The 18511-nt window shown below is 36.4% G+C and overlaps 1 protein-coding gene across 2 annotated transcripts in view; it reads left to right on the forward strand.

Annotated features, from left to right (window-relative positions):
• SLC36A4 (solute carrier family 36 member 4) overlaps positions 1–18511 on the forward strand; it is a 126767-nt gene that overhangs the window by 54025 nt on the left and 54231 nt on the right. For both annotated transcript variants that reach the window (XM_075491103.1, XM_075491104.1), the window contains one exon: positions 7315–7484. In XM_075491103.1, the coding sequence (XP_075347218.1) occupies positions 7315–7484 (170 nt within the window). The remainder of the gene's footprint in view (positions 1–7314; positions 7485–18511) is intronic.

An 18511-nucleotide genomic window follows, 5' to 3' on the forward strand; every position in this document is an offset into this window, starting at 1 on the left:
CATGATATATATTTAATTGTGTCCTTCCATTGGATGTATATATACATTAAAAAAACCAGAAGTCTTCAAACATTTACTGCATCCATTCTGTCTATATGATGCATCTGAGAGGGAATATACTTCTATTTGTAATATTACATGGCATTGCTTGTTGATGATATGATTAGTGAAAAGTTTGCTTTAAATGGTAGTTCTGGGTTTATTTGTGCCTTAAAAGAAGTGCTCTTAAAAAAGAAGGGGGAGGAGTGTGGAAGGAGGTAAGGTTGCTCACTCTGTTGCTTTTTATTGTGCTCATGCAAGCAACAGGATGAACTTTATTCTGCTGTAATGTTCTGTTTTATTCTGCAGCCCTGCTGTCTAACAGGGCTGTTTAAATATGAGTTTTCAAATAGCTCTTGGCTACAGTGCAGATGTGATGATAAGATGATATTTATCCTGATGGCTTTACAGACCTAATGCAAAGAAAGAGGTAATAAAAGAGATGGAAACTGGTGTTCTATAAGGTGGAGAATTGGCCTTATAAGTTTAATAACCTCAGAGCTGCTCAGGGCACATATGTAGAGATAACAAAGTCATCTGTTTTCTTCTTACCTTGGAGAGTACCCCAGAGCACCAAACAGAATTAGAAGGAGAAGCAGCTCAGTGGTACGCCCATGGCTTGTGATGTACGATGCTATTGCTGTGCAGTACTGTGGGTCTGTCTGATACAGTACTGATGAGCAAATGTGTGCAATTAACTGTGCTAGTAAAACAAATTTCCAGTGAACCATATGACAATATTTCGTTATTTGGTCCTCACATAAAAAGCCAGTAAGTGGCTGGAATGAACTAGAGAAACGCAAGGAGCGGATGAGTTTTTGTAAGAAAGCAGTCACGCGAAAGAGCCTGGGATGTAGCTAAGCAGTGAGACTTGGCTTATGTGTTTAATTCCAACTGGACAATCCCTGTCTTAAAAAATAAGCCTTTCCTGAGAAAGAAAATTAAAATTGTGCTGCTTTCTGAGTTTTATTTGATGTTCTTGCAGATGAATTGACCAGAAAGCATACACAGACCCTAGACCAGTTAAGTCCTTCAGTTTAAATAGAGGACTGCTCATATTCTTAAAAACATTCTGCTAGACTGGAGCTTTTGGAGAAGAGGCTTGTTGTAGTTCTAGTTTAGATTGTGTTTTGGAGTACAAATTGTCACTCAGCATAATATATTAATTAGAATATGTTGACAATTGACTTTATGAAAAGAGAGTCGTTTTCAGCTTGTTTTTGCTAATCTTTAACAACAACTTCTTTCTGGAATCAAAGAATTCTATTTTACTGCATTAAATAATTTTTCATTTTTTTTACATGCAGTTATGTTTAGCTGCTTGGAATATGTTAGTAATTGTTTTTCATATCCTCAGAAGCACGCAGAATACCTAGTGACATGAATCTTTTTACTCAGTTCATTGGTGACTGAGCAGAGGACACGCAGGCACAGGGTGTAGTTTACCTGATTTATTCATGATAACGAGGTGCCTCCTGACCCAAGGCATGGAGGGGCACTGTTTGCCTAAAACAGCACGTATTTATAGTCAAAAAGTGCATAATTATTGTCACGTGACCATCAGTTCAAACCAAGTCCTGCGACATCTGCAAATACAGATTATGGGAAATTCTGCTTTAGTACTTAGTAGTGTCCTTGGTTGGGGTCTCATAGAATCATAGAATGGTTTGGGTTGGGGAGGACCTTTAAAGATCATCTATTTCAAACCTCCCTACCATGAGCAGGGACATCTTTCACTAGATCAGGTTGCTCAAAGCCCCATCCAGTGTGACCTTGACCACTTCCAGTGATGGGGCACCCACAGCTTCTGTGGACAACCTGTTCCAGTGTCTCACCACCCTTATCGTATAAAATTTCTTCTTTGTCCTTGGCTGGGGTCTCATCTTCTTGAGGCTGAAGGTTCTTTCCACTGTCTATTCTTCCTTAAGACGTAAGTTACAGTCTTTGTGCAACAATTCCCTTACTGTGAATCCCAAATGTTAACTACCATACAATTATTATAGCATATTAAAGTTCCTTACACACTACTAGTTCAAGTGGAAACGTAGCATAATTAATGCCCTGTTGGGTGTAGCTGCATTGATATGCAAGTTTTGTTACACTAGTTTCCAATTTTTTACCCTTAAAAGAGAAACAACAAAATTTGAAATGTAGAATTGAAGAGAGGCAGACTTTTGTTTAGTGCATATGAATGATTTAGAATTTTTTTAAAAGGTAGCCTAAGGACCCATCTTTATCTGATTGGACTATAATATTAAATTACTAGTAAAATCACTTTAATAATATAAAAATTGTTTCCTAATTTGAAAAATTTGAATCCTCATAGAGGTAGAAAAATAGTGAGTGTCATGGAGACACTTACTTTGAACTACTGTGTATTTAAAGCTTTGAATCCTGTTTTTGAATATCTTTTAAAAATTATTTTTATAAAAGTTTGGGGTGATCTGAAGCCTGAGGATTACAGGCTAATTATGGGTAGCTTTCCTTTTGTTAACCAGGTAAAATCCATCTAAGCTTCTGGAATAAGGACAGTGATACCAAGCTGATAGAAAAGTGACTGTTTTTTTCTCTAAATTTCTTAAAGCTGTTCGGCAATCAGAAAGAAGTATGTCACAAAAGCAACGGCTTCTAAACTAGCTACACCATTATGTCACCATGTAAAGTGATATAATAGTTTTTCTGTCCCTTTGAATATGCCTTTGGGGCTTTAGTGAGTGGTGTGCAGTGGTGGTCAAACCTTTGGTACAAATAATTCAGGATCTGTTAGTCAAAATGTATTTTTAGTCAAAGCGTGTTTTTCTTTTTGCCCCATATATACACTTTTAACTCCTTCTGTATATTTGTTCAGCTAATAAAAAAAGCTGATTTTTTGTTAACAATCTTTCAGTATCATCAAAAATTAAAAACTTGATGAACTGGCTTGTAGTTGTGAGATGAGCAGCATGTAAGACCGGGCTGAAAGGGCTGTTCAAGTTCAGCTGTATTCCTCTGCTCAGAAGCGCTCCAGTGTACTAAAACCATTACTGACTGCGTTCAACACTTCCGGCAAAATGTTGAAGGAAGGATGACGGAGGCATCCTCTTGTGGTGCGAAAGAGCTGAGCTGTATGGATACAAATTTTGCCATGCCGTGCCGTTTGGCCACAGGACGAGGGGCCAAAAGCAGTCCTGGCTGGATTTTATTTACTAATAACAGATACAGGCTATGATACTCAAAGGGAGTACACTTTAAGTGAGCCCTGCTAGGCTTTGAGAGATACAGAGACAAAGGTCCAATTTGTTCTTTCCCTACTCTTGCTGCTGTTTTTTCTTTTCCTACTGTTGCAAGTTGCCTTTGCTTTCTGGTTGCACTTGAACCTCTTTTTCAGGACTGAAGCAAAAAAAAAAAATGCAGGGCTTTGGTCTGCTCAGCCTCATCTTCTGTTATCAAAGGTTGAGAAGTATTTCCTCTTTCACTTGTGAACACACAGCACCCCATGGCAAATGAACCAGAACTTTACCCGAAAGCTTTGATGATGTTCTTATTTGCATTCTTAGAAACAAAATCGTACCAAGAGACTCATAACTTTTATCAGTTGGCTGTAAACAGACCTATGACAAATGCTTGTAGTTTATGCAGCGTGGATTAAAAATGCATCTAAATTTAAAACTGTTGGTGGCATGGATAATTCTTTGTTGCTTGTTCATTCAGCCCCAAGTTACAGTGGTAAAAGTGTCCGCACTTCAATTTTTTTGGCAGATTTACTCTAGTTTTTTGAGAACTTAACAAAAGTTCTCAAACGAATTTCTCTGAGACCTTATCTTGGAGTATATCTGCAGGCATTTTGTTTACAAAAAGCTGGAGATGTAGGAAAACCTTCAGACAGATCATGAAGGAAAAAACAATCATGCTACAACCATATAGCAATGGATTTCACTGCGTTAAGATAAGTGAGATAAGAGCATGAGCATGATATCTAAAAAACCTTAACTATCTTGGAGGAAAAAGGGAATTTGTTATCTAAAATTTGGCAAGACAGTGCCAATACATGGGTTATTTTCCAACATACGTAAGGAAGCAAGATGCACAAGTCTATGCAAAGTTATATTGAAGTTAAGCTGCCAATCCATTCAAGCATTTTTTTCAAATATTTTCCTTATTTTATCCCTGAGCCTCACAGCCACTTTTATTATATTTCTTACTGAGATACAGTTTATATGAGGGTAGATGTGAATTTTTTCCTTGATATTTTTTTTTTCTTCACCTTTGATATAACTCTTTTTTTCTGATAAATCCTAATAATCTTTTCCTTTACTCATAGGGTAGGGTTTTCTTGTTCAGCACAGATCTGAAAAAAAATACATGAAGATTAAAGCTGGATGATCTGAAGTCAGTTAATATCTTTGAAATAGTAAAGAGTATTTTGAACCAATTTAGGAAAAAAGAAGTTAAATGTAGCTGCGCTTTATATTGTTTATAAAGAAACTGTCCGCTATGTTGCATTTTCTGAACATTTTTATCTATACTTTGATGACATGCAGGGTGGAATAACACTAGAATGAAAAGAGACTAGTGAGAATAGACATTCTTCCCTCTTCTTAAAATGTAGCTTGTGCCTTTTACCAGTCTGTGTAGAGATAATTTTGCTTTTTATGTAACGGAATTCTTGGAGTGGTGCAAGACAGCAGCTTGTCTTTCTCTGGCACAGAATTTAAAACCATCCTACAGTAGCTTTTCAACAAAATACACAGTCACTTAAAAAAAAATTATCTTGATCCCCAAAATGTTTGTCTAGTTACAGCAGCTCTAATCCTGTATGTTAGGAAAGACATGCCTGCATCAAAATGAACCCTCTTCTACATGAGCATACCTTCTTTTTCCAATTTCTTTTTTTTAGTAATGTATTCTGCCAGTCCACCACTGGCATAAGGTTGGCACAATTTGGAGCTGTAGAACTTGGTACTCCTTTGTGTTGCTATAAACCCTATGAAATTCTGGTACAAACCAGTGTTTTTTCCCATCATTACTGACTTTAGATATCAGGGCCATTACTTACATTTCCATCACCTCTTATCTGACGCAACCCTATGCTAAACTTTGGTTGTGGGTCACTCCTTTGTGACATGGCACAGTAGTTTAACGGTGTTCTGTACCTAGTGCTTTTGAACAGGAGGGCGTGGACAGCAACTAAATTTGATTATGGATATTTTCTAGCCTTAAAGGTACACCTTTCAATTTTAATAAATTTCCTGAGATGTCCTCTTCCCAATGTGAAAAGTCTTTTTAGGAACACTTTGTGAATATGCAGAAATCTGGAAGATACTGGCTTTAGTCTTTAAAATGTCCAATGCTTACTTCCACTGTGAAAGGTTTATCAATGTCCAGATTATATTTGATGTGAATTTGGAATTTTCTTTTCCCAAATAACTGCCTGCTGTGTAACCTGCTCTTCTTCAAGTTTATTGATTTATGGTTGCGTGATACTGATTTTTTAATGTTTTTTTGGGGGTACATATTTTGGCAGTATGTTTATCTTCTGCAGTTTCATAGGCAGTTATAACTGTGGCAAGCAGATAATGTTACCATTTTTGTTTACTGGGAATATATATTTATATATTGCCTTAGTTCCACGTGGCCATAATGATACTTTGAGCATCAGACAGAATCCTGCTACCACTCATGGAAGCGCCTAACACATGGTATCTTTTTGCACTTTTCCTTCAGTTGATCGTGATCATCATCACCATAACTATTACTAATTTTTGCACCTCTTTTTATTCTGTTGGAGAATTTCATAGCCAGGTATTAAAGCAGGATAGAACATAATCTGTGTAACATTTAGTTCTCTATAACGGAATGACTAGTTTGGCTCTGAAAACTGGAACTGTGGCCCTCCTGAGTGCATATAGTTTTGGAAGCAATAATTGATATGCAGGAAAGGCATCAAAGCTGTCTGGAAAAAAGAACTTCTCTAGGATTTTCTCACACAAAATCACCACATTGCTCTTAAACAGAGACTTCATTGCTTACATCACAATTACAGCTATTCATCTTCAAACAGATTTTTGTTTTTCTATTAGTGCTTATGTTACTAAGTTTTTTTTTTTAGTTGTGTTAAGAACCTGATACTCTATTTTGTGTTTGATCAATTGTTACCTGATAGCAAAGACTAATTGTCAAAATGATAGTGCATGATCAGTTTTTGTTTTCATTAAGAAACACAAACAGGATTGCTTGAATTTTTGGTTTCTCACACATTAAAATACTTCTGTTGTATTGTTTTGCCCATTAGTGCAGCTTCTCTGTTAAAGAAATAATTTGCCGAGAGAGGGATGAAATCCTGTACATGTAACATGGCTTTTATTAGTATAGTAAATTGTGTTAGTATACTAAATTAATAAGATTAGTATAATATTGATCACTGACTGTGTCTTGGCTTATCTCTTGAAATGAGTAGTGGCTACTCTCTGTCATCATGGCCCTCAGCCTACTGCTTAAGGACTCTGTAAATCACATTCTGCCTCAAAGCAAGCCTGTAGGCACAGAACCACGGTTTGTGGAGAGCCTGGGATGCTGGAGAGTGTGCGGTAGCACTGGATTTCTTCTTTTTGTTTTCCCCCGCTGTGGAGCTGGGACACAGCCACTGAACACTCCTGGGTTTGGGGTCTTGGAAGCTATAAATACAGCTTCTTGGGATTTGAGCTGATTTTTAGTTTCACGGAGGCTGACCTAGTGTTGATTTAGTTCTATTGTCTAACGTGCAGGGAGTTCTCAGAGTAAGTAGAAAAACCCTGGCATTCAGGTGTCAGAAGCAAAATTTGAACCTATTGCTCTGAAAAGCCAAATAATCTTTCTGTCCACATCTTCCTTCTGTTTGGAGGGAGTTGTTATATTTACCATATGTTTTTTGATGTACAATTTTAGAAAAAACCCACTGTTGTTAACCAAAAATAGTCTTAGGGAAAAAAATTATAGTCACTTTACCAGTCTTTTTAGCTAACAACTTACCAACTGTGAGGATTTTTGTAAACCTTAAAATGAAGGAAAAAAAAAAACCCCAAACACTGAGCAGGTTATATTTTAATAGGCCTTAAAGCTTGTTAAATACTCTGAATTTACATATGAGGTAAAGAATCTGGATCTAATTAGAAATGTGGGGGTTTGCTTGCTTAACCATTAACGAATTCTCAAATGTCATATAACAGAAAATTCTTTAAAGGAAAAAAAAATTAGCAAGCTAATTTTTTTAATGAAGAGTTTGCAACTTACATGAACATGTGTAAATGTTTTGAACAGGTTGTATCAGTCTGTAAAAATTCTGTACTCCTTTGGGATTTTTGTGACCTATTCGATTCAGTACTACGTCCCTGCGGAGATCCTCATTCCAGCTGTCACCTCCAAAGTGAAGCAGAAGTGGAAGTTACTCTGTGAGCTTGTGGTGAGAGCACTATTAGTCTGCTCGACCTGTAAGTATGTGCAGAATGTTCGTAAAAAAGCTTGCTATTACTCGCTGTTGGGGCCTGCTTATTTAAATGCATGTTTTGTTATTTATTTTTCCAGAGGCTAGCAAACCTGAAATTTTGTTTCAATGATTCAGTATGTTTTGATTTTCATGAACAAGTGAATCTAATGTTGTATTTGTATTTTAACCACACTTCTTTTAGTAGGCGTGACCAATTATTTGACAGCCATATCTTTTGCCAATAATACTCTAAAGCTGCCAACTTGAAAATAATTTTCTTAGAATAAAAGTTTTTAAGTAATAGACACACATTGCTGTTTCATGGCAGTCTTCCTCTATGTGATCTGCAGTACATGCTGCTCATGGAGAAATCCTTTTACTGTTTTGTCAGTCTGAGGATTAAGCCTGAGGTGTGCTGCTCTGTATCCATACAATAACACTGGCAAACGTGGGTGTGTGGTCAGAGTGTTCATGCATGGTCACTTAATTTAGATGATAATACTCCAAAGTAGTTTTGCACCTCTGCACTCAATGTCTGTTACTCCTTTTGTTTTTCTCACTTGTTCCCTACTGTTCTCATCCCTCCTATTGTGTCCCTGCCTTTCTCACAGAGAGTCTAGGTACCATAGACACGAGTAGTAATCAGCAGCGCTCACTGGATGAGGAGCATGATCTCATCTAGAAATCGATATTCCTGAAGTTAACGAACTGAATAGGAAGTTTAGGTTTGTCTTTACAGCTCCCATCTAAAGCGCTGAATAACATAGGAAGCTTTTCTCAAAGATGTTATAAAAAATTGTTTCCAGTACAAAGCTGGCTTTTTGACTCCGCCATTTGTACTGAAATGAGCTGTTTACCTTAAAAAAAAAAAATCAAAACTGCCAAACAAGCAAAAAATGCCAAACCTTGTTTTTTAGGGGGAAAATATTGATGAAAAAGTAGAGATTAGGTTTTGTTGGCTCTCATCTTTTGGTGAGTACTGACCAGTGGCTAATGTGCTGGACGGCAGGTAATAATTGTCTGTTGTTAAAGAGAACTTGAACATCCAGTGAGACCTTCTTAACAACAAGCCTGTTGAGATAAAAAGTTTAATGTTGGTGCGATTTAATTACTGCAGTAAGCAAAGGGAAATACCATTGATCTAATAACTTGCTGCTCTGAAAAGACATACATCTGCTATGTGAAATAAAAAAAAAAACTGTGAAAAGCTTTCTTGAATAATAAAGTGCAGACCTCCTGAAGCGCCACATAGTCTGTGTTCTGCTTCAAGTGTTCATGGTGCGTAGCAAACCAGTTAAGATTTTAAGATTGAGGATAGATGAATAGCTCTTGTAATACCTGAGAGACATCTGGGTCAAAATGCTTCAGGATCCAAATCGCTTTTCATTGGCTCTCCAGGACCCCAGTAAACTCTCCAGTCTTAACCACATCTTGGTGTCATGAGGCCCTCAACTTCCACTCATTCTCTATTGTGCTTTATGTGGCCCTTATAACCTGCCCTGGTAATGATACGACAATACATTTGATCTAAATACAATTTGATCTAAATACAATACATTTGAACTAAAGTTATTGTAGATCCAAACTGTTGTTTACAGCTGAAAGTTTTGAGAGTTTATAGGTAAAAAAGGTACTTGCAGAGATGTGTCTGATGAGAAGACCCTGTGGTAAATAGGTTGAAAAGCACATTTGCCTGTTTGACTTTGGAAAATTATAAATGACTCCATGATATTCGGCCTTAGGGTTTGTTTTTTTTTTTTACCCCTCGTTTTTATTATTGAGCTTTGTAATTACTGGGTAGTCTGGGAAGGCAAAACTGGGGACTAATCTCCAAGAAAAGGAAGTAGAAAAAGAAAGAGAATTAGCTTTAAAATCTGGAAGAGGAGTCTGTGAAAGGTAAAAAGAAATGGAAGCAAATCAGAGGTGGGGTACCTTCTCAGTGGGACTTGAAAATGGAGCGGTTGCCTGTTGGCTGTAATTAACTACAGCTGGGTGAATTGGGACAGGAAGAATCTAATCCAGCATGAATTGTGTGGATTCCTTTTTCCCAGACGTATGTTGACATGTATTCTTTCTTCTTTTTGTTTTCATGCAATTGTGCATTGTGATTTTTTTCAGATTTTTTTTTTCATTATGAAACAGCAGTTAATGGCCTTTCTTTTCTGAAGGCATAATAAATATTTTGCCTTTAAAATGATTCAGTATGAAGTGAATGCTGTATCTTTATTTACTTTAGAAAAATGTGTAGTAAAATTGGACCTGGTTTGTGCCATTGAAATTTATCTGTGATGTGAATCTCTAAAATGGACTTGCTGAAGTGTTACAGGTGTTCCTGGGATATTTGAGAATATTAAATTGTTTTATGTAAGGCACAGAAAAGTAAAACTAAAAGTTTTCTCTTAAATGTTTGATATTTGCTAGGCTGTTGTGTGAGATATTGTGTTTATCCTAGTTGTCATTTCAGTTTTTTTCAAGTAGTTTCTACAAATTCTATACATGCAGTATCTATAATACTTTTTCACTGACAATTGTGTGTATAAGCTCCCATGCTTATGTTCGTCTTCTGTTTGTCATTTTTCATTGAAGCATTGGTTATAAACCAGAACTGATTTAAATAGTGCTTTGCTTTCACTAGGTGCAGACCATGGTTCCTAAAATAATTCAGAAAAGTGTTTCTTTATTAGAAAGAAAAAACCTTTTAGATTTTTTAGACTGAGATTGAAAAATGAAATGGTTTTGGTATCAGTGACAGAATATGTTGTAATGTCTGGACCATTCAGAGGTCATGCACTGATTAAAGGGGCTCTGCCTGCTTGAAAATAATTCTGTAAAAAGAGAAACTTCAGCTGTGTTACTAATAACACATTAGCTTATTAAGCAAAGACTTGAAAAATCAGTTATTACTGGTTTTTTTGGCTTTTGCATTTCTCAAATAAAAATCAATGAGGTCATTGTTTTATTGTTGCAGTATATCAGAAACTTTGCTGGGAAAAAAGCATACCCTGGAGTGGTTTTTTTTGTTTTGTTTGGTAAGGTTTGTTTTAAGTAAGAACTTGACAAATGACTGGAGATGCAGCATGCATCCAAACAACCTATGACTGCCTTGCTTATGGTTTTTCATGATTTACTTGCTGACTTTGGGGCACTTAGCATTGCAGAAGGACAATCACAAGTATATTACGTATTTTTAGATTTGCATGTTCTGCTTCCTCTGCTCTTGTTTCACAGAAGAGACCTTACCTGAAGCATGCTATGGAAAATACACTTAACCCCTGATGTCACCAGTCGAGCCAAACCGTCAAGCTTGGGGCAGGGGAGGAGCGTACCCAGCCATCGGGATGTGCGTGGCTGGGCTGGGCGGTTGTCGCTCTGGGAGTAGGTCAGTCTTTGCTCACTGAGCAGTTCCTGAGGAACAGTGAGGTCGCCTGGACTCTTTTTCTAGACAGAATTGGTAAAGCTGTTCAAAAGATTGTTTTTTACCATATTGGAAAGAAAGTTACAAATAGATTTAAGAACAATATTCGCAGTAGGTGTCTGAAATCTCACATTTATTCTTAGCAACTTTTTCAAGAGTCTGACACAGTATTAGTTGAGATAAAAGCAAATACTAAGGAGTATTTTTGCTGGGAGAGTGCTGGACTGGCAAAAGCATGCTTTTCCTTTGTTTATAGCCCCTTGTTTATACTTTTTGAACAAGGAAACAGTGAGTGGAAGTGACTTGAAACGCCTTGTTCCCTACTGCTTTTCTCCCTTCTTCCAATTTAGTTTAGTGTTAAAATAGCATCTTAGTATTGCATGGGTAAAACTGCAAGTCTGATACTTCTGAATTTTAAGAACAAGGAGGGGGAGGGGGAGTTTCCGCTTCATTTGATATTGAACACTTCTCTCCATTTCATTTGCAAGAGTTGTACATCTCTTCATCTTTGCTTGGATTTCATAGTGTATGGTGTAGCAAGTTGGAAAATCACACGATACTTCATAAATCATAACACTGAACGGCTGTCTTACAAACTCAGGTGAGCACCTTGTGCACTGACTGGAAGGATGAGCTAGGCTTGTGGTGAAAGTCCAGACTAGAGCTGGAGACTGGGTTTGGTAGCTGTTGAAAGCAGGTAGGAGCTAGTCTTGTAGCTAGCTAGGCAGAAATATGATTGAAAGCTGGACTAAGCATCACCGTGGGGGGCAAAGTGAGGAACTAAGAACACATACAAATGGAAGGAATTGGACGGGAGCCACCATAGGATTTGGAAAGCAGTGAGAACAGATATGGAGGTGCAGTGTTGTGGACATACTGTGGGCTGCCCTCAGGTCATGCCTGGAAGGTCATCACTGGAAGTTCATCCAGGCACATGCCTAAGGATCTCCAGCAGCTGCGTGTGTTGCAGCCTCTGCCTGATGACTTGCCAGCCTTGTCTTCGGTGGGTTGGTCCAGCTCATCGTAATAGTTAGAGACACTCCTTGTAAGACGTAAGAGGACAGAAAATCTGTCTGATCATGCTCAGATAGTACAGCCGCATCCTTGTGGCTTCAGTAGGTTCTGTTACTGTCGCATGTGCGTTTTTATTTGAAGTGTAAATGCTTTTCATTTATTTTTCTCACAGATTTTACTTAGCACTTGTGGTATTTGAATGTCAGATAACTTCAGTACTTTGAAATATTTGTCAGCGTGGAATTTTTATAATGTTGAAAGTATTTACCCTGATTTTATATCTTATAAAACATGTCACAAAAATAGTTTGGATCTGTGTTTGCTGCATCTGCTTGGACACAGGTTGGGCACCGGGCCCATGGTTCAGCCCTTAGCTGAGCCTGTGATGTGATGGGGTTGTGGCTACTGCACATTGGGATTAACCATTTGATTGTGAAGCTTTTTAGTTCGCTTCTGAAGGAACTGGACCATTCTGGCTGAATTTTTAAAAACTTTATTAATAATCTTTACATAGAACAGTGTAAATTTTACTTTTATCTTTTGAGACACCAGTTTGTCTGGGAGAACAAGAAAAAAAAAACCTTCTACCCAAATGAGTCCTGGTTAGTGTATTGCTTGAAATAAGCTTGAAATAATTCTCCTGTGTTAACAGCTTCAAAGTATGCTGAGCACATGGAGATTGAGAGGAGATCATCAGCTTCAACTGCCAAGCATTAGTCAATATTGATGCTAAAGAGCATCAAACATATTCACTTCTATTGATGCCTCTCAGTGAAAATTATGGTTAAAAAATTTAGGATGGGGCAAGAATATAAGTTGCTAGTAGAATGTAAATGTAAATTTCTCGCTTACTGTCTAGCAGAGGCTTACTCATGTCTTCTGCCAGAAGGGCACTAAAATTAAATTGTGCTTGCTAGAGGTGTTGGAAGAATTAAAAAAAAAAAAAAGTATTGAGAAAATCGTTTTCATCTGAATGGTGGCAGCAAATCCATGAAGAAGTAAAGGAATAAAATACAAAAGAACAATTTAAGCAGTACTTTAGCTTTTAAAGAATAAGTTGCGTTTGATTTATTAGTTTCAAGATAGTAGTGAAAGAATTTGTTTTGTGAATTGGTAGAAGCTGCTGAAGAACATCAGCAAATATAATGGAGAAAACTGAAGTTGAGAGTTAATAGTATCTTTCATCCACACAAGAAATATAGAAATTTTTTTTTTTTTTAATAGCTTAATTTAGGGCTGCATTCCTGCAGCCACGGTGCTCCTGTTAAAATGAAAATTAAGAAGTATCACATTTGAATGTGGATGTGGAGATATCGCTGGAGATATCGGTTGAATTGTCAGCTGTTTTGATTGTTAGCTTGAAATGAAACAAATTTAATTGAATCCAACTGATCCAGCTGAGCATGAACTGAGCTCTTAGTGAGCTGTTTTCCATTTAAAAAAATTAGCCTGAGCTTAATGTGTAATTTTACCAAGAGAATAAATGCATTATTCAGTTGAACTTATCAGTTATGCTTGTCTAAATATTTCCCCATTTTAACTGTACCTGGTTTTAGGAAAGAACAGTTCTTGATGATGAACAATTAGACACAAGATAACATGATGTTTACCAGATATCTTACACTGTTTAATGATATTGTGCCAATAAAATACTCGCCAATAATAGCTGCAGCAGAGGTAACTTGAAGGAATTTTAAGATCTATATAGATTGTAATACATGCTTTTAGGATTAAGTGATAATCATTTATATAGAAGTGGTTTGTGTATCAGTTATTAGACACAGAATTTTTTTAGTAAGAGTTTGTTCATTTTAAAGGGTAATACTAATGACAGATAAATTGTAATGACAGTTAACTTTGTGATTTAAAAAAATTCCAGGTGGGATTTAGAGTATTTGTGTGGACTGGATTTAGAATATTTGTGTGGACAGGCCCCTTGAAGTGGGCTTAAACATAAAATAATTGTTTCTGCGTTGTCAAAGGAAGAAAATGAAATATTTGATTAATTCAATTTTTTTTTTTTCCAGTGTGGGTTTGTATATTTTTTTCTTAGATATGGGTAGCTGATGAGCATAATTCTTACTTCTTAGTAGAAGATCCTGTGCTGTGGTTTTCAGTTGAGAGATGAGAACGAGCATCATTGTGTGGTTTTTAGGTATATACTTAGGCATGAGGAATAGATATGTGAAATCTAGGTTCTTCCAACCTGTTTGAGTATCTTTGCAAGAATAATGGATCACTTAATATCAGGGTTATATCCTGATTATGATTTCTTTCTCTTGATGTTCCATTATGAATTATGGCACATCTTATGAATTGCTGTTGGTGTAGCCATCACTTTATGTACGTATAATAACTAATGTTCTTTCTCACAGTACAAATATTAAACTTTTTTTACCTGATTTTAACATATGGATAGCAAATGTGTATGGATTATGATTACTAGTTAAATGTTATGGATTATTTGAATGGTGCTAGAAGTGTTTCTTACTGCTGGTTGTTCTAGAGATGTTAACTTGTGAATATAAGTTGTATGAGATAACGGGTTGGGGATTTTCTTTCTAAAACTAGCACTGCTCCAGCAGAATTTTGCAAAGGAGAACCGTAGGGTCCAGCAGAATGGTCTAATGTTGGTACTCATTAAAGCCTTATGAAGCCAACTGGTTTGATTCTTCCTTTTGGTCCATCGCTTCAGCTGACATCAGATCTTCTTTAACAGTGACTCTGATATGGACCCAAAAAACATATTACTTGCAAATAATTATATTTTCAAAACCTTATACAGAAAGTTAAGGTTGTGAAGTTTCAAATTATTGAAAACTTTAAAGGTGTCCTGTTTTATTTATTTTTTTAATTACTGCTGTGTTGATTGGACCTCCTTTGGGTCAGGTGTTAATTGGGATTCTGTCAATAAATTCAGATTTTGAAGTGCAGCTGTGGTCCAAAATTTTTTTGTAGGTATGGGACAGGACAAAAAGTATGGGCTTTGTGATTGAGGTGAAAAATAGAAAATTTTAGAAGATTGGTAATAAGAAAAATTAAAAAGATTTTAAAATAAACAGCAATGTCTTTGTCATAAAATTTGCTTGCCTTTTCTTTTTGAGACATTTATTATTTTATAAAAACAGTTAAGAACAAATAGTTTAGCAGTGCATTTATGTACTCTGAAATAGTTGATCCAGTTCTGGGGCAGTAATTATTTCCTAGTAAACAAACCTCATTACTTTCCACAGTTTAGTGTTTGCATTAAGTATGTATTTTACAACTCTGCAGGAATTCTTGTGGAAAAGCATTATGGTATTTTAATTGAAAATGGGTTTATAGCAGAGCCTTTTTTTTTTTTTTTTTTTAGTTTATTGTTCCTTTTACAGGCTCCTTTGCAAAATTTAAAAATCTAATCTATTCCAGCTTGCTTTTGACACTTTTTTGTATGAATTTTGATGATGTTTATTTTTCTTATTTCTAATTGTAAAGCTACCTTTTCTCTAATGCTTTATGGATTTTGTGCCAGGCACTGATAGGGGCTGGGTTCCTTGGGACAGCTGGTGACGGATGGGTAGTAATGGCAACGCTGGGAGAAGCGGTGAATTAGGAGCCTGGTCTGTGCACTGCGATGAAGGCAGAGTTGCATGGCACCATACTTTTACATGTGCAAGTTTATCTTGTAGATGTGTAATTTTAAATGAGATGAACTTTATTCTCTGTGGTTTATGCCAGTTTGCATCTGACAGGTTTCAATATCAATATAATTTTAACCTATAAAATCCCACATGGAGTTTTCCTGTCCAATACCACAGCACTATCTTTTTGCTTATTCCGTATCCAGTATCTCCTGAACATAAATCTTACCAATTTTCAATGACAGTTTAGCTGTAAAAAATTCATGAATCTGCTGTTTTCTAAATTTATAACTTGAACCTTTGGTAAAAAGATGGGAAGTTCAACTTTTTTTTTTCCTCCTAAAGGAAATTCTAGCACAGGAAATTTCTTGATACACTTCTAAACTTGATGAGAAGGAGTAACACACATGCTCAGTTACCCTGCTGCTATTTGGGAGAGATGGGTTTAGTTTTAGGCTGCGACATTCTGTGATACTTGAAGAACTCAGTTGGTCTTCCTTAGTATACTTAGTATTTAGAATAGTTCCAGGGCCATGAGATGGTCAAGTACTGCAATGAAGGAGTGTAGTAATAGAAACAGTGCAGCAAATTCAGATGCCAGTATGTAATACTGAAATTATATATTGTAATATATAATCTATATATCTGGGTGTTTTATATCTGGGCCTCAATAAGGATTCATGCATAGGCCATAACCTCTTTCAATGCATTAACAAAATCACTCTGTACATGGTTGAAAGTGTTTTAAAAGTATTGTCAAAACTAAGACAGTATATGTTTTTGTAGTTTAGATGTTATTAGTGCAAAGGAAGCCAGGAAAAAGATGAGAATTATATTCTGTTTGAACAGTTTAGAGGTTCCTTTCTAACTCATGCCTTCAGCAAATACAGTGAATAAAAATTACCAGGCTATGCTTACTAATTTCAGATATTTTTTGTTACTTATGCTACAGCGACACATTGTGAAGTGCAAGTTAAAAATTCATAATACCGTTTACAGTATAAACCTATGTGTGCTCTGAAGATTTTAGGTGACACGTGACATAAGTTGCAAAGAGCTACGTGGGTTAAGAGTCATCTAGTTTAGCATGCAGAAGTCTGTTCTCTGGACCTCTGCACCTGCAGTGGTCATCATAGCTAGACTCCTTGTAAGCAAGGGAGAGAAACGGGTGCTTGGAAGGGCACAATTTGTCTAATCTGTTTTACATATTTGCTTCTGGATGAGTTGAACTGGGCCAGATAAGTGCTTGTTTCCTTCTTTGGGCTATTTGAAGGAATATAAGTGAGAAATATACCTAGCATTTGGTATGATGAATCCTTCTCAGGAAGAGTGAGAAGTGATGCTGAATATCACGCTCAGTTGCCTGCAATTCAATCCTGTCTTCCCTTTCTGACAATAATTTTAAAACTAATCAAGCCTGTTTCATTTTTTGTTCCACTTTATATTTTCCATCTGTATGCTTACAGACATAATGAAATGATGATATGAAAATTCTTTGAAATAACAAAAATATAAGTATTCTCTACATAATGGAAAGTGAACTTTGTAATATGTTCATGACTTTGTATCTCTCTGTTATTTTGGTCTGTTATATTTTTATGCATGAACTGGCTTAGAAGAGAAGATCATTTATGGGGTGCCTTCTTAAATGTCATACACGAGCCAGTGATTTTTCTGTCATGCTTATTGAGTGGAGCGGCTATTTTTGCACGTACTCCTTATTCATTTTACATCTATCCAGTGGATCACAGACTTGAAAATTCTGTAAGATCCAAAGATTCTGTAAGATCCAAAGATTCCTAAGGGGGAAGTAAAGGAAGAGGCAGATGGAAAAATACCCCTTTTGCTAGTGCCCAGTTACGAGGAAATAGATAATGGTGCTTGACATTGTTAAAAATCTCCCCATTATTTTTAGGAGATTGGCATATGTCTTCCTTCCTCCCTTTTCATATGCAACAACACAGAGTTGAAAAGGTATATTGTGTTAATGGGAATACCAAAAGTAATAGGGTGCCATACTATGCGTACTTGGTGGATCCACGTTGAATATTATTCAATATTTATCTGTTCTTTTTCACTTGATAAGATCCCACAGTGTAGATGTAGTGATTTTTTTTTTTTTTTTTTTAACCTGGATCTTTTCCTAGACCTGACTTGCACTGTGGCCCTCAGACCTTTGTCCTGACACAACCAGAAGAGCTGTATTCTAGAATTTAGGAGATGGACGGGGGAAGAGTAGTATCTTCATGGTACGATTTATGATACATGAGTCAAATTAACAGTTTACTGCTTACAAATGTAGGCTATCTTACTCTTCTGTTCTCTCTGTTTTTCTTTATCCTACCCTGGCATGTAATACTATATTCTCCCTCATGCTGGTTCTGGCATTCAATCAGGAAAGAGCAGATCGGATTCACTAATCAGCACAAACCGCCACCTTCTGTGTTTAACTGTGTTGTGTATTTTTCAGTGCAGCAAGTGATGGAATATATTGTGTTTTGACTTGCAGCAAGTTGCTGTTCTGTAACACAGCAAAATAAGAATTCTGTGTCTTGTTCTTTGGAGTTAAATTATGTTTTTATTTCACATGGGCTTTTTTAGTAAGGTTATCTAGACTATAGTTCTTCCTTCAGTAAAAAATATCTTGAATCACGTTACTGTCCTATAAACTGGTAACTCATTAGCAAGGTGTTTCTGTGGTAAACCAAAGCATACATAACTGATAATCATAAGATATCAGGCAGTCCCTTTTTAATTTTAAGCTTGAAAATTGCAACAGGCTACTTTTGAAGTTTTATATATTCCATGGTGTTTCAGCTGAGTGTCTTACCTAGTGATACTCCATGTTCTCAGAGGGCAGTTTTGACAAGATGACTGAGTACAGAAGATATGCTGGATGTTTTGATTCTGCATTAAGGTTGAACTGCCTTAATTTGTGTTCTATTTCGGCTGATTTTTGAGGCAGTGTTTCAGACATACTCT

The sequence above is a fragment of the Mycteria americana genome, chromosome 1 (assembly GCF_035582795.1).
Source record: "Mycteria americana isolate JAX WOST 10 ecotype Jacksonville Zoo and Gardens chromosome 1, USCA_MyAme_1.0, whole genome shotgun sequence".
NCBI lineage: Eukaryota > Metazoa > Chordata > Aves > Ciconiiformes > Ciconiidae > Mycteria > Mycteria americana.